Raw genomic sequence first — 15,585 nt, 5'->3', positions numbered from 1 at the left:
CTGCATCCAGACATTGGTGGGAGCTGACAACTGTGCTAAGAAGGATGGCTCGTTAACGAGTCCAGTGAGCTGATGGTACTGAGGATGACGACGGTGATGATTCAAGCGTGAAGTCTTGGCAGAGGTGAGAGGGACAATTAGATAGATAGAAAATTCGAAAGACAACTCAGAAGGTTTGTGTTGTTGTTGGCAGGTAGATAACGTCAGCTGGGCAGACCGTCCCAACTGAGGGCAACAATCAAAGCCAGCAGACGACTATGAGCACGTGAGAGGAGTGAATCCGAGACGTGGAAATATGCCATTGAATTGGCCTTCTTTTTTTGCCTATTTGTTAGCATTAGCATTGATGATGATGATGGTGGTGTGCAGATGAGGCTGGTGCAAACCGTTGACAGTCAGTGTCCTCGGAAGCTCGGATGCGCGCTCACGCTGCTCTAAGCTGAGCCATTGTGGCTCATGAGCAGTAGGCAACCAGCACAAATGAAAGATTATTACTGTTGTTCCATGAATAGCATCATCTGAGTGAAGTTTAACATGTAGCTGGGCTGGTCACAGACCATGGAGGAGATCCTGACACGATGCCGTAATGAACTGAAAAGCAGGTGCAGAGGTTAGCAGAGTCACCTCATGGGTGTGCACGGTTAGGTGCACGTTCAATAGCAATAGCTGCAGGTTGGGACAGGCTCCAGACCTCAGGCCCTTCCACAAACCTCAAAAGCATATAGGTGAAAATAGGCTCTCAAGGACACCTTAGCACTTCCCCAGCTTGGAAAGATGCTCGCCTGAACAGGGACTTGAACCCTGGACCCTCAGATTAAAAGTCTGATGCTCTACCGACTGAGCTACCCAGGCTCTGCAGCACCTGTCTGCTGTACCAGATCAGTCAGATGAAGCCAGCTCTTTTCAGTCTGGCTCTTTGCCTTCTGCCTGTATTGTGCTGCGAGCTGAGACATCTTGTCACGCGTGTGTGTGCGTTCTTCCAGGGTTCTGCGGGGCGGACTCAATCTCAGGCATCGGAAGTACGAGATGCTAAAGGTAGCAATAGCCTTTGAGATAACTGCTGACACTAGCAGTACACAGCCACTCATTTTAAAGTGGGCGGGAGGAGGAACTGTCAATCTATGCGAGACGGGCCGCGCCACGCATGGAACCGTGGTTTGGCGTGGAAAGAATACCTCCTGTTGACAGGGTCCAACTGGTTGTGCTGCTGTGTGCCAATCACGGCAAGTTTTCTGATCCCTGCTTGAGACTAATTATCAGACAAACGAGGACGCTCATTAAACAGCCTTTTCCACCATTACAAGAAAAAAATGACCCCAGCTGCCAGATACCAGTTCTCCTAGAGTTTCTGAGCACAGAAATGAGAACTCCGTGCATGTTTTTGGGGGATGTTTGTGTCCCTCTGGTTCCCGCTGGTAATGAACATTGCGTTGCGAAAGTGACACGACACGGATCCACCCAGCACCGAAACTGTCAATTATAATTCCCGCTAACAACGTGTTCGGCTCTCGTTCCCCGTGTGAAATGAGCCAGGCGCCTCGGATCTGCATGCCCAGATGACTTCTTTATTAGGCTTCTTTCGTGTGACATTTGGCCAAGACGGTTCAGTTTAATGACTCAGAAAGTGCATGAAAGCTCGCCGCCGCTCCTCTTTGTCGCACTTCTGCAATGCGGGGATGCCGTCGACGCGCCCCCCAGCCCCCAATGCAGGAAAGGGGGCAGCTCTTGATGCCGGTGGAGACGAAATAAATTTGTCGTTGGCATTTCTCTCTCGAGCAGTCACAATCAAAGCACTGTTTGTCCGACCGCTGCTCCTGTTGAAGCCGCTCTCGGGCGCTCTGGCCTCCACGCTGGAGGTGGGAGTGGGTTGGGGTGGGGGGGGGTTGGTCCAGATGCTCTCTGATTGTTCCCACTGATTGTGCTCCACTCGACGCAGATGGAGCTGTCACTTCCATTATGGCCACGAGATGATTAAACCTGCATCCGGTGAAGCCACTACTGATAACTTACATCTTGCACGACGGGCCGAGAGGCGCGAGGTTAAATGCCTCCGGTTGGCGACGGCTCAGCAGAAGACGCCGTTCTCTTCAGAAGTGAAGGGGGAGGTTCCGGTGCAGGAGAGGGGATGGATCCATACGGCTTCCGCTCGCATTGTCAAGTTTGAAGGGAGCAGCGAGTTAAATGAACGGAGCGAATAAGTCGGTCTGTGGAGCAAAGCGAGCGCATGCAAAATGTATGTTAAGTGCCTCAGGAATTTATTTTTAAAGGCGCGAACTCGTGAACATCGTGCTGCTCCGTTGTGACCCGCGTTAGACCTGTAGAGGCGTACCACGCTGCCTCTTCACCAGAGAAAGACGCGCACAGAGACAGAGAGAAACCGCTTTTCCCCAACGGTTACCATAGCAATCCAATAAACTTTCCATTTCGCTCTGTATTGACTCAATAAAGTGGGTTAAAATGAATCTCCGTTCCCGGGTTTTAAATCTGGATATAAACGCTGATGCCCGGCGACAGGCGTGCAGCATCAAACCCTGCTCCTCTTCCTCAATGTTGAAGCCAAGAGGAGACGAGGGGCCAGACCGAGCAGATGCCGTTTCCCTTCCTGTTAGACCCTCGCTCGTCCCCCCCCCAACAGCTCGACATGTCTGCCCGAAAAAGAGAGAAGTGCAGATGTTGACTCAAGCACTATTTTGGATACAGGATCCGTCTGTCAGGATTAGAGCAGGATTTTGAAAAGGGAGCGTGCAGAGAGGAAAAGGAAGAGAGAAGTGAGGGAATCTTGTTGTGCGAAGGAAACGCAGACAAACAGTTTGCCGGGTAAATAATTCACGCGATCTTTTGGGTTGAAATAAGAAATCCAAACTGACAGCTCAAATTTTCCGGATGACTGAGCGGAGAGGCCCCGGGAAGGCAGCCTTTTCCACGGCCGCTGAAACTGGGATGGTCCCCCGTTGGGAGGTGGTCTCCTGCTCCTTTTACTTGTTTTCCAGCCTTCCTGAACCGCACTGACTGTTTTCAGCCACTCTGGGACTCGTGGGAGCCGGGCCACTCTGGCGTGCAAATGAAGGGCCGTTCCCGCATTTTTCAAGAGCTTTTAAGCATGATTGCGTCGATGAAGGTGCCATCAGCCCTAAATGACTCCTGCCGCAGAGACTGGCAGGTCCTAATGCTGCATACAGGTGGCCCACTTTACACACAAGCGATAGATCTCCCACTAATGCCGGGGTAAATGGGCTCTCGCCGCACATCCACGGTTCGTTCACCTTCATTCTGTTTTAGCCTTTTCCATCAAATGACGGAGCACGTTCTGTCTCATACTGTATACTTGGAATGTTAATAGAAACTTAATAGAAATTGACCCATATGTAATCTAACAATGCGTACTCCGTCATTTCAAGGCTCAATCATGAACTTGTTCATGAAAATGACTTTAGCTGCAAATGCTATGAAGTCATTACTGAAGGGAAATGAGCGAATGGATTCGGGGTTTTGGCAATATGTTGAGAATGCAAAACCTCTTTTGTTCATTTCCTGCTGCGGTTTATGAATATCTCTTGCCAGAAATGTAAACTCCGCTCCAGAGCGTATGACCTTGGTGAACTCATGGTTGAGTGTTGCGACTCCTGCCTCTTTGCGCCATTTTGCAGCCTTTCGTTGGTGGAAAAACCTGGGAAAGTCAAACATACATGACTAAAATTAGAATAAAAACAATTTGTTAGTAGTAGATCTGAGTTACGTTATTCTGACCATTCCACCCTTCAGGAAGTCATTTGTTCCGCCGTGCCTTCGTGTTCTACCCACACAAATGTTCCGCGTTCAGACATCCATCCTGTCTAACCGGCGCTATATAATTGACTTATATCTCTGCGAGCCGCATGAAAGCCCGTTTGAACCGTAGTACAAAGCCCATGGCTCGCATGTGCAGTTAGACTAGTAAAAATAACCTGCACTTGAATAAAAAAAAAAAAGAAGACGCACATTTGAAGGCAATACAGATCTATAAATGATAGGTTTTTCAGTGTGTGAGTATCACTCTGACTTTCTCTACAGTCTTGGCATTTAATGAGGCTCTGGTCTATGTAGCTGCAGTGAAAATGGAGAACCAGCCCGTGGCTTCTGTGTGCCGCTGTGAAGGAGAGGCGATCGTTTGAAAGAGGCAAAACTGGCCGACGTTGGAGCATTTTCAGGGAAATATTCTATTCTCAATCCATACTCAGTAGTCCAGAATGACAGTGAAGGAGAATGAACAGGTTTTTTTTCCAAATTCAAAAATAAAAAGAACTAAAATCTAAAATTGGACCCTTTGCCGTGACGCTCAGCTCTGGGGGGCAGGGTTCTGTGCCAGCGAGACGGGACAGGGGCCACCATGTCAGAAGCCTCGTGGTCCTGCAGAGGCCTGAAAAGTTTCATTTAAGTTCGGGGGGGTAAGACATGGTGAAACATTCGCCTTCAAAGATGGGGGCCAGGGAGCTGGCGCTGTGAAATTCCAGGAGTTCCCACCGTGCACGTTCATTGATGGCGCCTTGTGTCCTCCTGAAGCTGTTACACACTGACTTATTAAAAGAAGGTTGCAAGAAGAGATTTCTTTGACATTTTCATCAAACTGTCGTGGCGAGAAGGCCACGAATCTCATTTCTTTTTCTTTTTTTTTACCCTGGGAGCATTTGATGAGGGCTCAGATCCTGCTGCCGCGGCGGTCGCACGCTAGCTGCTCCACCTCTGCGTGCCCCCCTTCTCTTCTTCTCTCTTTTTATCTGGCTCCCTCATAGCTGCCTTTGCTTGGTAGTGACCCAACAAAAACCCCAAACCACGAGTCGCTACAGCAAGGTGACCGTTAAAGGCCAAACTCGAGCGCGGGACATGATGAGGCGTAGATAGCCGGGCCAAATGCACGGTTCTGGACGAAAATAGAACTGGCCTCTACGCTCAGGTTTGTCATCCACGTCATTATCAGCTCCATTACCACTCCACCTTTAAACCCCGAAAATGAGGTCATTACAGAATTAACGTGGTTCTCTCTGTCCTGGATTTCATGTTTGTATCTTTATTGGGGTAATTAAAGTGATTTACTCCTTAAGTGTTTTTCGGGTCTACAGAATAGAATCCCGTCATTACCATCAGTGTATATCTTGATTATGGCGTGACACAACTCTCAGAGGAGGCCCGGCATATCGATCAAGGGTCAAGGGCAACCTCTGTATGTCTGGACTTGCAAAGCTGTTATTTTATGGATTGATAACTGCAAACTCTTCCTGAAAATTCGGAGGTTGATGCTAGGTTAGTGGGTGAGCCGTCATCCCAACCAAAGTGAAAAATCATCAGTCTGAGGCTGACCTGGTTCGCTTCGAAGGTCCCTTTATCTTCAAGAACTTTGTTCAGGTAGAGGAGAGGTCGCGCGCCTGTCCAAAATGACTGAGCAGCACTTCCTTTTGAGCCCCCCCGAAGACAAATTGGCTTAAATCAGCGGCCAGACAGTGACCTGATGGAGGGGCGAGATGAATAAAGCCCACGTGAGCATTTTTTATGTTATCAAAAAGGCCCCTTTCTGTCTCTCTTATTGTGGTCCTACAGCACGCATCACCTCCCCCAGGGGTGTCATATCCTCCTCTCATGCTGTATCACGTACCCTTGCACACATACACACACACACAAATTACAGTTTCCATAAGTGCAATTGAATAGACACACTAATCCTCACATGTGTTTTCTTAGTGGATTACTGTCAAAAGTGACAGATCAGCTAACACAGGGGTCTTAGGAGTGTAAAGAAGAACAATGCTTTTGTGCTTTAGCCGTACAGAACAAAGAGTCCTTCGGTGCACGTCCATATCTAGTAAAATAGGAGCATATGAGCAGGCGGCATTAATTCCAAGAATTGAATTTAATGGCTTTTGCCTGTCTCTCACATTTAAAAAATACCAAGGTGGATACCTGGGAGATGTCCCTGGAAGCTGTGTGCAATCATCATTTTCTGGTATTATTGTGCAGCTGTGATAATACCGAGGCCAGAGGGATCAAAATACTTGAATCGAAACATCGGCGTTGGGGGGGGTTGCGTTGCACAGAGCGACCATGTGAATGTTCACAGCCCTTGAGTAGCACTGGAGGTTGAATCGGACAGGGATTTTCCATAAGAGAGACAAGTTCATCGCTAGAGGATCTCAAATACTGTGGAGATCATGACCACAAATTCCCAGTAGTCATCAAGCAAGAGGAGAGGCAGCTCCTGAACAGGTCAGCAGTGCATCATGTCACACATTCAGTCACACACTCACACCTATAGGAAATCTGACAACCCAAACGTGGATGTTTTAGCCTGTGGGAGGAAACTAGAGTAGCGAGAAAGCCCACGCAGGCACAGGGACTAAAAACAAATGCACAACATTCCAGCTATGAGGCTTTTTTTTACCCACTTTGCCGCAAAATGATATATATTTGAAAACCTTTTTCTAATTTAGCTGTTGACGCGCATGTGTAACACAAGGAAAAAAATAATTCTGCATTTCCTGCGGTTCGCACAGAGCAACGAGGAGTCATTGATATGCACACAGAGGCCCTGTTAATATTCATTTGGCCCAGTTTGACGCTGCACAAACTCATCTGGTTATCAGACGTGCTCGCTCTCCTGTGCACGTGTTGAGGACTCGTTGCCTTATCGGAGGTCTAACATGTCTAATTGCTACCGCTCACTTGTGTAGATCCCATTAAACTGTCTCTGGTTTACAACTGAATCAAATATTTATTGTTTTTCTATAGATGAGATCAAGCACTTTGATCTCCTTTAATGCTCCGATTAAAAACCCCTGAGACGAACTCTTCGGAGTTACTTTTGCTCAGAAAGTACAGTCAGCCATGCCGCCATTAAATAATTCAGATTTCTCTTACATTATGAGCGGTGGGGGATGAGAGACAGTGTCATCAATACTTACTGAAGAGCAAATCATTCTGTGTTTTCCAGAGTGCTCCTTTCATTCCGCTGCAGAGTGCGTGCGTGTGTGTGTGTGTGTGTGTGTGTTAAGCACAGAACAACTGAAGAGACCAGTAGATCTCAACCGTTTCCCTCTTGTGATTGATGAAACGCTCCCTTCTGTGGGTCTGTCTTCTCGCAGGTTTGGCTGTCCACCAGATAATCACAATCACTGTGTCTCTCATCATGGTTATCGCAGCCTTGATCACAACGCTGGTCCTTAAAAACTGGTAGGAAAGTTTCCTTTGCTCTACTCTGAGGTCGGCGTCCGCAGCAGAACGGCTGCAGGCGATCTGGCCCGGCGGCGGCCCAGGTTGCACGGTATGATTTTATGTTTGTTTCTTGTCTTTGGTGCGTGTTTTTGTAGCTGTGCGCAGTCTGGGAACGGCCGCCACAATAGCCACCAGCGGAAGATCCACCAGCAGGAGGAGAGCTGCCAGAACCTGACCGACTTCACCCCAGCCAGGGTGCCCAGCAAGGTGGACATATTCACTGCCTACAACGACAGCCTGCAGTGCTCGCACGAGTGCGTTCGCACCGCCGTGCCCATCTACACCGACGAGATGATCCAGCAGACGCCCGTCTACAAGTCTGCTTACAATGGAAACAGGTATGACAGCCCGGAGCTCCTTTATGAGCTCCTTTATGAGCTCCGTGTCCTCCTGCAGTTCCCAACCAATACCTGTCTGGTAATCAATCAATCAATCATTCAATCAATCAATCAATCAATCAACCAATCAATCAATCAATCATTTTTTATTTATATAGCGTCTTTTACAATCAAAATTGTTTCTAGACCCTTTCCAGAATCCCAGGGCCTGATCCCCAAACAAGCAACAGTGGCAAGGAAAAACTCCCCTTTAACAGGAAGAAACCTTGAGCAGGACCAGGCTCATGTAGGGGGACCCTCCTGCTGATGGGGGGGTAAAGAGAGAGGAGAGGAGAGGAGAGGAGAGGAGAGGAGAGGAGAGGAGAGGAGAGGAGAGGAGAGGAGAGGAGAGGAGAGGGGAGGGGAGGGGAGGGGAGAGGAGAGGAGAGGAGAGGAGAGGAGAGGAGAGGAGAGGAGAGGAGAGGAGAGAGGGGAGAGGAGATAAGAGGAGAGGAGAGGAGAGGAGAGGATAGGAGAGGTGAGGTGAGGTGAGGTGAGGTGGGGAGGGGAGGAGAGGAGAGGAGAGGAGAGGAGAGGAGAGGAGAGGAGAGGAGAGGAGAGGAGAGGTGAGGTGGGGAGGAGAGGAGAGGAGAGGAGAGGTGAGGTGGGGAGGGGAGGAGAGGAGAGGAGAGGAGAGGAGAGGGAGAGGGGAGGAGAGGAGAGGAGAGGAGAGGAGAGGGAGAGGAGAGGAGAGGAGAGGAGAGGAGATGAGAGGAGAGGAGAGGAGAGGAGAGGAGAGGAGAGGAGAGGAGAGGAGAGGAGAGGGGAGAGGAGAGGAGAGGAGAGAGGGGAGAGGAGATGAGAGGAGAGGAGAGGAGAGGAGAGGAGAGGAGAGGAGAAAGAGGAGAGGAGAGGGAGAGGAGAGGAGAGGAGAGGAGAGGAGAGGAGAGGAGAGGAGAGGAGAGGAGAGGAGAGGAGAGGAGAGGTGAGGTGAGGTGGGGAGGGGAGGAGAGGAGAGGAGAGGAGAGGAGAGGAGAGGAGAGGTGAGGTGGGGAGGGGAGGAGAGGAGAGGAGAGGGAGAGGGGAGGCATAGATCATGCAATACATACATACATACATACATACATATAATACATACATACATATAATACATGCAGAAGTACATTATAATCAGCAAAGTGAGGTGCAAGTTTAGACCAAGTGTCTTCAACACAATGCTCAACACAAGACAACAGAATCGTATGAAATCACATTAGATCAACCTATATACAGTATATGTATATATACATACAAATATATCAGGTTCAACTAAATTCAGCCATTTTTCATTGTAAAACGCTTGGATCACTCCGACCATTCCTATAGAAGAAAGCAGGAAACCGGCACCTAAAGTGGGTCCCCTTGTCACGCCATTGTCCTCCATCAGCTCCACACAGCTGCAGCTTTCACTGGTGTTAAAGAAGCCACCTCCCACATCTGATAGTGCTGCCATATTTAGCAGTCTGGAGATGCGCACAGCGCGTCCATGTTTACCGACATGCTAATATACGCTGCGTCTGGGGCTGGGAGACGCAGCGTCTGTGAGAGTCTTAGAGAGGAGGTGTCTCTCTCACTTACACTCGCAAGTGCGTTTAATACCTCAAACTGTCATTTGTGCTGTACGTGAAGCGCCAATGAGCTCGGCGGAGCTTTGACGGCGCCCGGTGTCTGAGGAGATAACAGTGGTCAAAGCAGCAGGGCCGGTGAGGACAGGGTCACACGCTGCGTGTCCAAACCCTGGGAGACATTCACAATGAGGATGCCACCAGTCATCTGGTGGACCCGGAGCATGGATTTAAATGTTAGCGATGACCGAAAGATTAGGACGTTCCCGATGAATCTTTGACCATTATCTGTGGCGCAGGTACAGCGTTGACAGCAGCGCGGAGATAACGGCCCAGATTAGCACCGCAGGCCACGGAATAGCATTTAAAGTTTATTAGCGTGGCTCAGCTGAATCATGTTTTATCATTGTGAGTCCACTCCTTTCTCTGTCTTCCCCTTCAGACCCTCCCCCACCGAGAGACAGCTGATCCCCGTGGCCTTTGTTTCGGAGAAGTGGTTCGAGATCTCGTGCTGACGAGTCAAAGGCCTTGTTCGCTTCCTGCGGGCGGAAAGGACTTCTTGGATTAACGCTCCGGTAGGTGTCGGACTACTTTGTCCCCTTGCAAATCAGCGTCCGGGCCTCCGTCGCCTGGTTCCCCGCGGTGATGCTGCCCCACTTTGGGAATAGAGGGGAACTCGCCATATGTTTGCCTTTTTGGTGAATTATGGTGCTACAGTCCAGATTGTACCTATCAAACTGGGCCTGATAGCAGCAGTTTGCTGCAGCTTTAGATCAGCAGTTAGCAACTCTGTATATCTCACTATTAACCACTATACTCACATTTGTGCCTATATCTACGCTTTACATTAACAGCGTACAGTTTTGAAATGGTGGGGGGTAAAGAAGCACTTTGAATTGACTGGCGACACGTTTTCTCTGCTCACCGTTAATGTATGCCAGCACGGCCCGCATTCGATATTCAAAGTGTGAAAGTTAAACACATGCTTCAGCCCCACGGTGTCGCTGGAAGCCCGGGGGGAGGCGCAACGTCAGCTATTGACCCAGATTTTAAAAGAAAAAGATTGCCCGCAGGTAGTTAGAGGACAGCGCCTCGCTGTTGTCTGGACACGCATTAGTCTCAGGCAGCTCTGCTTTGTACTCGCCTCTTGCAATAAGATCCCATATGATCCTTCTGAGACGTTCATATATTGTAGTTTCCGAATCACATGACCCTTCATCGCTCAGATAACCTTCTTCTCTGCATCTCCACAGGACCCAGCTGGACAAAGGAGACACACACACACAAAAAACATCTCTTTTTTGTAAATTAGCGTGATCTCTCTTTGGACAACATGCGAAGATATTTTTATTTTTCTAGAGATGACAAGCAGAGCAGCCGCACCGCTGCCCTCTCCCCGTATCTCCAGAAACACATGCGTAGTCGTTTAGATGGAGTACTGCTCGGTGTATTTACCAGATGTGTGAGGGAATGACTCTGGACATCGTCTACGAAAAAGAAAAAGAAAAAAAAACATGGAGGAAGTAAAACACTTGACTTTTTGGGGGGGAAAATGGAACCCTTGAAGCTGCCGTGGGTGGAGGAAGAACTGTTATTCTGAACAATGTGCCAATAATGCCACTATGTGCCAAAACCTGGGTAGAAGGAGGCTTAAAGATCAACCGATGGACAGAACAAAGAGTGCTATATTAACCCTATATCCACTCCAACTACACTTTTGTTTTCCTTTTTTAAAGAAATGTGAACGATAAAAATGTTACACAAATGTATTTGTATATGTTTTGAACTAGTTTTAAGAATTGTGTTACAAAAATGAGTCAAAACTATTTACATGAAACTGTATTGTATTCAGTGGGAAAAGAGAGATGATGGAGAAAAGAAAACATATGCTTCTCAAACTGTTGTCCCATTTTAAGAAAAATACATAGTAGTTTTATCTATTTTTTTACACTTAACGGTGGAGGTCCGAAACACTTGGGATTCTTCTAAGTTAATCAAATACTCCCATCTGATCATAAAAAAACACCCTAAATTAGGAAAGCTAACCTATAGCACTCGTTGCTATTTATCCCAAGTCTGCTCCTCGTGTAAAAAAAAAAAAGTCTTACGATAAATGCATATTTTGGCTAATCTATAGCAGTGGATTTATCAGATATCATAACTGCCTCAGGTCCGACTAGCTCTGCTGCTTGCGCACTTTTTTCGTTGTTTCCAGCAGCTTCCCGTGCTAAATTATGACCATTTAGACCTGAGCTGCAACACTGACAGTGGCTTCCACAGGTCGTCAGTGAGTACTGCCCAAAATATTTACCAGGTAGCTGGAATAGAAACACAAGTATGGACCAGCATGTTTTTAAAGGAGCTGCTAAAGCCTGCTAAAGTGGGACGTTCCCAGACCACTAGCTTAGAGATATATGATGGAAGGAATGTGGTGAAAAACAGAACAATTCTACAAAATTATCTGTCTCTGTCAAGTCAGTGTGAGGGAAAACTGGATAGGAGGGACAGTTCTGCTCTCCTGAGAGCCTTTTAGCACCGGTGCATTTGCTATAAACCACAAAGTTCTAAGAACAAATCACCACGCGTGCTAAAAAGACGGCTATTTATCTACCTTCTGTTGTGCTGCGGGCCTGAACAAAGCACAAAGTACAATTCTGCAATTGTAAACATGTTTGGCTGCAGACAGCAATATGTACAGGAAGGGTTTAATCCCCCTTTGGTGGTTTTCTTTGAGTCAGCAGGTTTGTCCCAATGAGATCAGCATCAGTAAATGTGAATCATTCCGTGCTGAGACAGTCTGGGAAGAACACTGTGGTGCAAATGTTCCGCTGTTGCCCATCCACGAGACAAAAAACAAACAAACAAAAGAAACAAAAAAACGACCCACGCCTCACTTCAGCCTCACCTGTGCGTGCTAAACTGGGGAGTATCCGACGTAACCTCTATTTTTTGGAACGAAGAGTATTAATAGAAAGAGGGTTGCAAAACTTGCTGTATATTATACATGTGTAAATGTATTTTCTATATATTTGCTTCTATTTGTGTACAGGTGTGTTATATTTTTCAAGGCCTCTCCAGTTTTTGGGAAGGTTTAATCTAGGATGGGGATAGTGTCTTTGTTTACATGTGTAACGGCAGTATTTCTTTTCAGACAGAACTAACCTTGTGCCAAGCTTCCTATCTGCACTTCTCGGGCAGTACTTGTATTATAACTTTAGCTAACCACTATAATACTTCAGTAGACGCTGCAGTAGTTCAGAGACTGGAGAACCCTTTCCAAGCAGAACGTGTGAAAGAGCGCTGATCGGCTTGGAATCCCACAGTGTCTTTGGTTCTGTTGTGTTCACGGTCGGCCAGAACATCAGTGACTTCCTGTTGTTTCAGTTCTTCGACTTCAGCTTAAGGTTGCATCCCAGAAATTCAATTCATTCAAGTCCAACAGTAGCTGCCAAGAAAACCAACTAAACTGCGATTGGTTTGCATCCTCACTCTGTATTAACTTCTCCTTTTGTATTTGTATATATGTTTCCACAATCATACCAGGAATGAATGATCCCAAACACTCAGACTAGCATTTACGGTCACATGAAGCAATCAGGGAATGACGATTGGATGAATGAAAAGATGTGCTTGCTTCTCTTTTGACATTACCTGTAACCTGATTCCACTAAACAATCACAATCGATGTTTTGTAGGATCCGTGCGGTGTTATTTAAGTCTTTTTAGTGATGTTAGCTGTTGATTGTGTCCAACACTTGGATGTAACACAGGCTGAAAAGAACCTGAAGCGATATTAAGGGGCAAAGTACGGAACTCAGCTGTTGTTGCTGAACATCAAAGAGTTACACAACATTGTAAAACATGTTAGCATGTTCAAGTTAGCATCTGCCTCAAAGTAAGTGAACTAGCAATGTCTTTCTATTCCGAGTCAGATCAGTTCTGACTAGATCAGTTCTGATGGCATTGAGATCAGCGGGCAAATGGGCAGTATGTTCTCAAAAGTGTTCAACCTAGGCCTTACTGGTTGTTGGCCAGTAACTCCAACAGCTTGGTTTTGTATACTTTTTAAAATTCCACCACCTTTATTTTGTCAGAACTCTTCCGTTCAATAGTCTGGCGTCTCTGAATTCCAGGATCTTAACATCAAATGTTTTTGGATACAAAGTTTTCAACAAAAGATGGAAAGAGGAGACTAAAGTTGCATGAATTCCAAACGATCCTTTAAATGTAGATAGACGAAAATGTTCCCTGGGTTCTTCTCCACATGACACGCAAAGCCCGAGTTGTGATTAAGCTGCATTTCAAGCGAGCAGTACAGTTCAGGTCAGTGTGGAACAGCACGGTTTGCTCATGTTTCCACCGTCAGCTGTGTGTATTCCGAATATTGGCGGCTAGACAAGAGGTGCGACCCAGTATGGTTCCCCATTACATCCAACCACAAACGACGGGGGAGCCCCTTTTGCCACTCACGCTCGCTAACTGTCGATGATCATTCTCAGTCGTCCAGGTCGAAGGGTTGAAAAGTCTTCGAAAAAACTGTCCAGAAACGTCCACTTGAATTTTCCCAAGCCAAGGATCTGCTAACAGCTTAGTAATAAACAATGCGGAGTCCTTGTTGGATCTTTAGACACGGTGCATCGACAAATCCTCCAATGTCCATGGATGGATGTCCAAATCACAGGTGACAGATTTGTCAACACTGGAATTTCTTGTTGCTCTGCTTTCTTGTTCTGCTGCACTTCCAGGGAAACGCAGATCCTGATTCGTCTGTGAAAAAAGGTCGGCCGATACATATTAAGCGAGCACGGCCGGACCATCTGACACGTGCACACCTCCCCCTCTTTCATTTCCATCCACACATGAAATCAAACTGATCTGTATGGAAATGCGTTTCCGACTTTTTCGCCTTTTCGGTTTGTATTTCCGAACAGCTGGTGCGTAATGTGTTCCCGCTAAATTCGGCTTTATGGTGGGGGGGAACGGAATATGAGAGCAGGACTGGCAGGAAAAGGGGCTTCAGAGACATCAGAGAGGTTGGGGGAAGTCTGAGCCAGACACCAAAGACTCGACATGCCTTTTCTCACAGGAAATGAATCTCGTACATCCCTCCGAACCTTCCGCTCAAGCAAGCTATCAATCAGCAGCGCGGTGCGTGTCGGGATGAGAGATGACTCGCTCGCTCATTTTCAGGGATCGTGACTCCTGTTTGCACGTCAGAGATACCGAGGAGAAGTGATTGACAGATGTTGTTTGGAGCTGACTGAATATCCCTAAAGCCAAGGTTCGTTTCCCCTCCAAATATCACTGGGAGCCGGCATGAAAGGGGAGGAACCAATGTCCCGTATCCATGTATTGACACAGTTTTAATCGCAGACGTCTGGCGTCTTAGCATAGCAAACCCCTCCCTCATATAGCTTTGGTGGCAGCGTGGGAAAAGAGTCAGGTGACACTCAGCAGGGAAAGGAAAGGAACTACACATGTGGACGATAAAACTCAAAGAGGCGACGATGTTATAGCTGATATGTATCTTAATCTGCTTTTAAGCCATTCTTAGACTGTAGCCTGTCATTGTTTCTCAGAAACCACTAATCTAACACAGAAGGCTCGCGCTCCTCGGCTCATCGTTCCATTTCCTCCTGGAACGGGGACGGATCTCCACAGCCGTCAGCGCTTATCGGTACAGGAAAGGGTTGGGAAGTTAAAAATACGAACAAGAAATACAAGTGTTGCTTTGCAGCATCACCATTCTCCCATAATCCTCGCTGAGCTGGAGACTAGCCGCCATGTTCTTGCTCTGGTCGAGCTGTAGGTGACTTAAAGCCAACTTGAACTCGGGTCTGCTCGTTATCCAGCTGCTCGGAGAGTTCAAAACCGCGTTTAAGGTGGCTGGAAACTGTATAGCTTTGTTTTGTAAACCTCTTTTTTTTTTTTTCGGGGAAGGAACACAGTTGTTTTCTCATGCGTGCCGACAACGCCCACCGTTCACACCCACCACAAGGGGGCGTGACTCCAGTTGTGTTACCGCCATAAAACTGAAGTTTGTACTTTGTGACTCTGAAACTTTTATATTTGTGTTTAATATATCGATGAGTACCTCTGTTCGATTTTGTATGAGACTATGGTATAGACAAAGACACACACACTCAAACACACACACACGCACACACGACACACCTCCACAGAAGGGACTCCAGTCTGTCTCTGTGACGGCTAAATGTTGTACAACTTTTGATTTTGTGTCTAATGGATCACACCTCTTCTTTTTGTAGTTATTGGTAAATGTTTCGATCGCCAGGTGACTTTGATTCGGTTACTCTTGTACTACTAAGCTCTGTATTTGCAAGCACTGTAAATGCGATTCTCATTGGACTCGTCCTCTGTACATTTAGTACTCTGATGTTGCTATTAATAAAATGTAAAACAAC

The 15,585-nt window shown here is 47.1% G+C and overlaps 1 protein-coding gene and 1 non-coding gene across 2 annotated transcripts in view; one reads left to right on the top strand and one right to left on the bottom strand.

The window, feature by feature from the left end:
- Positions 1–15,585, top strand: part of LOC115249227 (adherens junction-associated protein 1-like) — a 34,203-nt gene extending 18,618 nt beyond the window's left edge. The window contains exons 3-6 of the mRNA XM_029834191.1: positions 7,110–7,197; positions 7,335–7,577; positions 9,603–9,735; positions 10,414–15,585. Coding sequence (XP_029690051.1) covers positions 7,110–7,197; positions 7,335–7,577; positions 9,603–9,675 — 404 coding nt within the window. The 3' untranslated portion in view covers positions 9,676–9,735; positions 10,414–15,585. The remainder of the gene's footprint in view (positions 1–7,109; positions 7,198–7,334; positions 7,578–9,602; positions 9,736–10,413) is intronic.
- trnak-uuu (transfer RNA lysine (anticodon UUU)) lies at positions 780–852 on the bottom strand. Its single transcript has one exon. It is a non-coding gene; the product is annotated as a tRNA-Lys (tRNA).

This window comes from Takifugu rubripes, chromosome 3, assembly GCF_901000725.2.
Source record: "Takifugu rubripes chromosome 3, fTakRub1.2, whole genome shotgun sequence".
Classification (NCBI taxonomy): Eukaryota; Metazoa; Chordata; class Actinopteri; order Tetraodontiformes; family Tetraodontidae; genus Takifugu; species Takifugu rubripes.
This window is presented reverse-complemented; position numbering and strand designations above follow the sequence as displayed.